The sequence below is a fragment of the Berghia stephanieae genome, chromosome 1 (genome assembly GCF_034508935.2).
Source record: "Berghia stephanieae isolate SIO BIC M18660-M18661 chromosome 1, UCSD_Bste_1.3, whole genome shotgun sequence".
NCBI classification, from domain to species: Eukaryota; Metazoa; Mollusca; class Gastropoda; order Nudibranchia; family Aeolidiidae; genus Berghia; species Berghia stephanieae.
Genome location: NC_088360.1, coordinates 76,117,737 through 76,123,521, shown reverse-complemented (window position 1 = coordinate 76,123,521; position 5,785 = coordinate 76,117,737). Strand labels below are relative to the sequence as shown.

At 35.4% G+C, this 5,785-nt stretch overlaps 1 protein-coding gene across 1 annotated transcript; it reads right to left on the bottom strand.

The window, feature by feature from the left end:
- Positions 1 to 804: 804 nt before the first annotated feature.
- Positions 805 to 3,927, bottom strand: LOC144957316 (uncharacterized). Its single transcript, XM_078888456.1, has 3 exons — positions 3,833 to 3,927; positions 3,153 to 3,275; positions 805 to 2,795 (listed from the first exon to the last, which is right to left on the bottom strand). The coding sequence occupies exon 3, from the start codon at positions 2,782 to 2,784 to the stop codon at positions 2,260 to 2,262; it is 525 nt and encodes a 174-aa protein (XP_078744582.1). The 5' UTR covers positions 2,785 to 2,795; positions 3,153 to 3,275; positions 3,833 to 3,927; the 3' UTR covers positions 805 to 2,259.
- Between the last annotated feature and the right edge of the window lie 1,858 nt (positions 3,928 to 5,785).

Here is a 5,785-nt window from a genome sequence, read left to right as displayed (position 1 = left end):
AAATTTCCCCATAGAGAGCTGAATAAAGGGTATTTTATTATTTTTTAAAGTGAGTAAATTCACTGACTTTATTTTTTCTCTCCGTCTTATTTGCTCACTTAGGCACTGTTAAAAAGTGGGTGACTGTCGTTGAGGGCGAATACAGTCCACACACAACTGTGCTCTTCGACTACGACCTTAACCCTCTCCTTATAGTCCGTTCCCTTAATGGAAAAATTGTGCAAATCGTGTAACCAGCATGAAATTTTCACACAAAGTGCAGAATTTTATGAGGATTTCGAAAATAGGTGGCTCCAAGTTGAAATATAGCTGGAACCAAGAGTTATTGCCCTTTAAATGTGACAAAATACATTTTTTCAACATTTTATTTTTTTTTCTCAAAATTACGGTTTTATAAATATTTTATAATGATGTGGTTATTTTGGTATTCCCTTGCGTACTTTGGACTCAGAAAATATTTTTCCATTTGAATTTTATTGAAATATATAAGAAAATACGAAATTCAATTGGGATTTTTCAGGAAATTAAAATAATATATATATCTCCTTCCTGGAAACTGTTTAAATAGTTTAGAATCTGACATATATTTGAAATGCCATGCATTTCAAAAACATTTTTAAATCTTCACATCCTCTAAAATCAAGCAATATTAATTTGATTAAAAAAAAACAAACAATAATAGACAATTCAACTGCCAAAGCAAGTACCCCTTCTCCTCCCGACACACACGTACAATCACTCTCAAACACAAGAGTACAATGTATCTCTATCATATAGCAAATAACACGTTTAAATTTATATATATTGTACAATACATATTTATTCAATGAAGAATTGAACCATTTAAAACATTTTTTTCTGTGTACATATTTAACAGCAGCATTATTATAGATTTACATCCCTTTTTTAAAATTACATAGTTTGTTGAAAACATACAATTGAAAAACGTGTTTAAAGTCAATCATTGTCTCTAGAACATTGACCATTGCAGGCACATAGCAGAGTACATGGAAGAGATGCCTTAACACAATTGGATCTTTTGGAGCATCCCTTTGATGAACAGATACATTTAATCAGATTTTGTGAGGCATGTGTAAGGTCAGTCAAAGTGGACCACTTTGGCATCCCATCTTCTTTCCAATCAAAATCTGATTTGGAAGGAAGACTAGGGTCTTTAGCAAGAGAGCGTTTCCATACATAACCAGCTTGGTAAACTGCTCGATTTAAATGCTGTTTGAGAGCTTCACGAGTTGGTGGCATATTGTCTGGAAGGCGTGACTTTTTTGTAAAAAGTTCACGCCGGCATTCGTTGACAGCAGATAAGTTGGTTGCTCTGTCAAACAACAAACAGACAAATCTCTGGATGATGTTGAAATACTTGTCTCTTTATAGAACTGGCACATTCTTTTACTAGTTTCAGCTGATATATCTTTTACCCTAGCATAGGAAATTGATAAACCCAGAGCAGACAGTTTATCAATAAGACCTTTCTTTCTGGTTTTGGCAAAAACCATGACTCCTAAATAAACGGGGATTGGGGTTTCCTTGGACAACTGTTTTCTAGTGCTACCTGAATTTTGCGGGCTTTTGTTGTTGTGGTTCAACATGATATACTGTGAAATTGTCATGGTATGTCGATTCTGATGACCTAAACTTAGCGAACACTGACCACTTCAAATGCCATTCACAATTTTCACTAATTTGTGTGGTACACTATTGACAATGCTATCATGATCTATATTGAGGGGTGATATGAATGTATGATTTCTTATTTCTGCTCTTATAATATCAACTGCTTTTTGTATTGCAAGATCATCATTTGAATCTAAATCGGCAATAGCTGCTTGTGAAATAATATTCCCCTCTTTGAAAGTAAGCAAGACTTCCCGCCCATCCCTGTATTCCATTAAAGAAGGAACTCTCGATAGTAAATTTTCTTGGAATCTAGTTATGTACATATACATCCGACCAATTTATGGCATTTAATTTTGACAAAAGTAAATTGTAGAGATCATTCAGCTTAAACACAACATTTGTGTCTGTGCGAACTTGTTGTTGATCAATAAAATTGACAATATCCTGTTTGCATTCTGCAATGTGTGTTTTGTATTTGTTGTCTGAAGTATTTTTACATCTAAACTCGTCTGCTCTTCTGTGGAACAGTATAAGGCAAGGCTTATGATACTTTGCTTCCATCGCAATAAGATCACCCTCCGCAAATACTCTAAGAATACTTGTATCTGAAAGAAGGACAGCTTCCTAGTAGACTTTTTGTGAAAGAGCAAGAGTCCGGACCTCAGTCAATTCCCCTTCACAACCCTTACAGAACAAGCAGTGTTTGCTTATATGTGATGTGTTTAATGTGCCTCTTGTATCAGGACTTGCAACTGCTTCACTATTACATTGATTTATCTTCTTTGCAAGCCTTTTGAGTTTTGATTTATTAAACCTGTGTCTGCAATTCTTATGGTAAAGTCCATCAATGTCTCTCAAAAAATTAGCAAGACATTTCACAGGTTGGTTAATATTGAATTTCAATGCTATTGGCAATCTACCTGAGTCATGAAAAAGTTTGATATCCTCAGAAATGGCAACATAAGTGTCTTCAATACAATTTAACTTGGTTGCTTTTTTAGGGTTTGTGAGAGGAGAATTTTCAATGGTTTCTTGACAAAACAGGCACTTCGACCAGTCAATTTCAGGGGAAGCTTGATCGAGTCTTGGAACTTTGTTCAGATTTTTACAGTCGACAATGGATGTCTGCCGCTTCTTTCCTCCTGCCATATTAGCGCATTCTAGGAAGGAAAGAAAAATAAAACAAAACCCCATGACATACTCAAGAGACAATATTTAAAATTATTTCCTACAAAAGTGTGAATTACGTAGTTTATCAAGTTACAGAAAATGTTACAATCTTAAGGCGATATAGGGTAGCTTGAGAGCTGACAGAATTAACAATTTGTGTGCGTGCGAGTGTCTGTGTGTGTGTATGTATGCGTGTGTGTATTTGTGTGTGTGTTTGCGTGAGAAAGGTTAAACACATATTAGTTGACGGGGCTTGGATAGCTCAGTGGTAAGATTCTATGCAAAACAACAATAAAACAACAACAACAACATCAACACACACACAACGAACATATACTTCCAAATACCTGTTAGAATGGAACTTTAGTCCTTGCAATCTTGACCATTCAACAAATCAAACTAGCATTCCAATTTGACAAGGTCCCCAGGCATGATGCTCATTAATTTTAAGGAAACAAAGGACTGTGAGGCTGGCAAGTAGAAATATAACAAACAAGTCAATACATTGTTTTAAAAAACCAAACCTGAACATGCAAAAGGTAAAGCAATGTGTGTGAATAGTAGCGTGTATTGGTAGAATTGTGTGTGGAGATGTTCTTTTTTTGATCAACTGAGTTAATAATAAATTAGTTATGTTTTTTTCTTTCTCGGTCAGCAGTAATGATAAACACCGTTATTCTATCATCAATCATCGACAGGCTAATCTATATCTAATCGAATCTAAAAGGGTCTTAATTTAGTACTGACATAGCACATGTAACTTATATTATACTAAGATAGAAAAATATGTTCAGATCCAAGCATGGGCCATAATCTTACTCTATCTATTGCATCCAGGAGGCTTATTGTGTGTGTAGAATGATACATATGACTGTGACTCAGCTTTGATCTGACCCAATTCTTTTTTCACAACTCAATTAGTTTGTCATACATTACGCGAGACTTATCGCACTAGCGTGCGCATAAAGTAAAATAACATCACGATGATATAAGACATTTATAATAGATGAAGAAGATTGTTCCTTACCTTTTCAATGAATATCGATTGCACAAAATAAAATTGTAGTTTGTTGACATCGTTCAAAAGACAAAACTCATTCTCTCAGTTATTTTTTAGACAACACATGATGCCATTGTCGGTAGATGGAGCTGTCGTTATCTCGAAGGGAGAGGCGGTGACAGATGACACAACCGCATTTCGATTTAGCATTATTGTACTGTACACAGTGGTTGAAAGAAACCTCTTTAACTGCTTTAAATATTTTTTTTAGTCTCTTGTTGTTGTTTTTTTCGTTTATAGGCGCTAAGAGATCCTAGTACATACTTAGTAAAGGATAGGTCGTCCTAATGACTCATAGTTTTGTTGCACGGGCAAAAAAAGGACAATTTTTATTGGGGGTTTTTCCGCGGTCAGAAGACAAAAAAAAAAATGTTTTAAAATTATTAAAAGCTAGATTTTTGGTAAATAATAATGGAAAACATTAAAACAAAATATCTCCACGATCAAAAACTAATCAAGATGTTCTTAATGGGTGAGAATGTTTTTAAAAAAATACTTTTGTCATCGAGCGCCAAAACGTCACAAAGTGCGCGTTTTCACTAGACTTTACGACGAATTTTAAGGTCTTTTCAATAAAAATTGTATTTGGAGCCACCTATTTTTCGAATCTTCATAATTTTCTTCACCAATTTGTATACTTAGTTTGCTGGTTACAAAAAGTGCAAAAAACGCACGGGACTTGCCGCTAAGAAAACGGACTATTACCACCCATAAGAAAATTGTCACATTCGTTACGATGCAGCCAACAATTTTCTTATTCTGATTGCCTTTTGTTATAGTTATAGCCATAAAAACTCTACACTGTGTTGCAGAGCTAATTTTTCTGAACAAACTATAGAATATACTCGTTACTAATCTGTTCTAAAAATCTATTTATGTGTTGGGTGTGTATGAAGATTTGGGTAAAATTCTGAAAATAGCTGGTAAGGAGAGAGTTAAATGGGCCGGATTCTGACCACACCAGTCAAGTATCAACAAACTGGGGATGCTAACACAATTTAACACTTTTAATAGGATTCAATAGTCTGATGTCACGCCGCCCGGCAACGGCGGCCATCTTGGTTCTAAACAAAGAAAATCATTACTTTTTATTCATGCTGGCTAGAACTTTTCATATGCCTTGTGATCAGAATGTGTAAAAGTCAAAACATGATCAAATCTATGTTTTTCCCCCCTCTGGATAAGCTTTTATGCTCGCCGGAGAAGTATTTCATACGGGCGTCCGCCATTGTTCCGATAGTTTAGAGCCAGTGTTACTAAGTTACCATGCGTCATTAGGAAGGAAGTGACGTTACGACTGTTGAAGAGTATTTTTAATTCCTATTGGCTGGGACGCTCACGGACGCACACTGACGTGCATGCACTTCTCTCGAGGTACTTGACAACACAGAACCCAACGATAATGAGCAGAAAAGAAAAGATTGTGGAGCACGGTCATCAGCATCCTAAAACAGTATAGATGGAACGAAATTGACGTCACTCAGTTTTTTGTTATTGTTTTTAGCCTGTTTTGAGTCACAATTTTATGAATAGTTCTCACTAAATTATATCAATTAGACTATAAAAGTTTAAGTGCCCTTTATTTCTTTATTTTTTTAATTTGTGTCTGTACTGGGGGGGAGGGGGGGGGGGGGGGCTTTCTCATAATTCTAGAATGTTTCCACTGTCCCATATTCTTCCTTTTTAGTGACGCTTAAATGACCTAAATATGTCACAAGTGCTGTAAACCCTTAAAAACGTTCATTGGGGGATTTTAAGCAAGTTTTAATTTCTATTCTATATCTTGATGATTCCTCATCATTTAAATAACATAGAAACTACCTATACACCTCCGTTGGCAGATGGGTTCTCTATTGATCCACAGCCTTGCTATATCTTCAATTTTCCAATTTCCTTATTGTCTTCAAGAGCATTTTACTA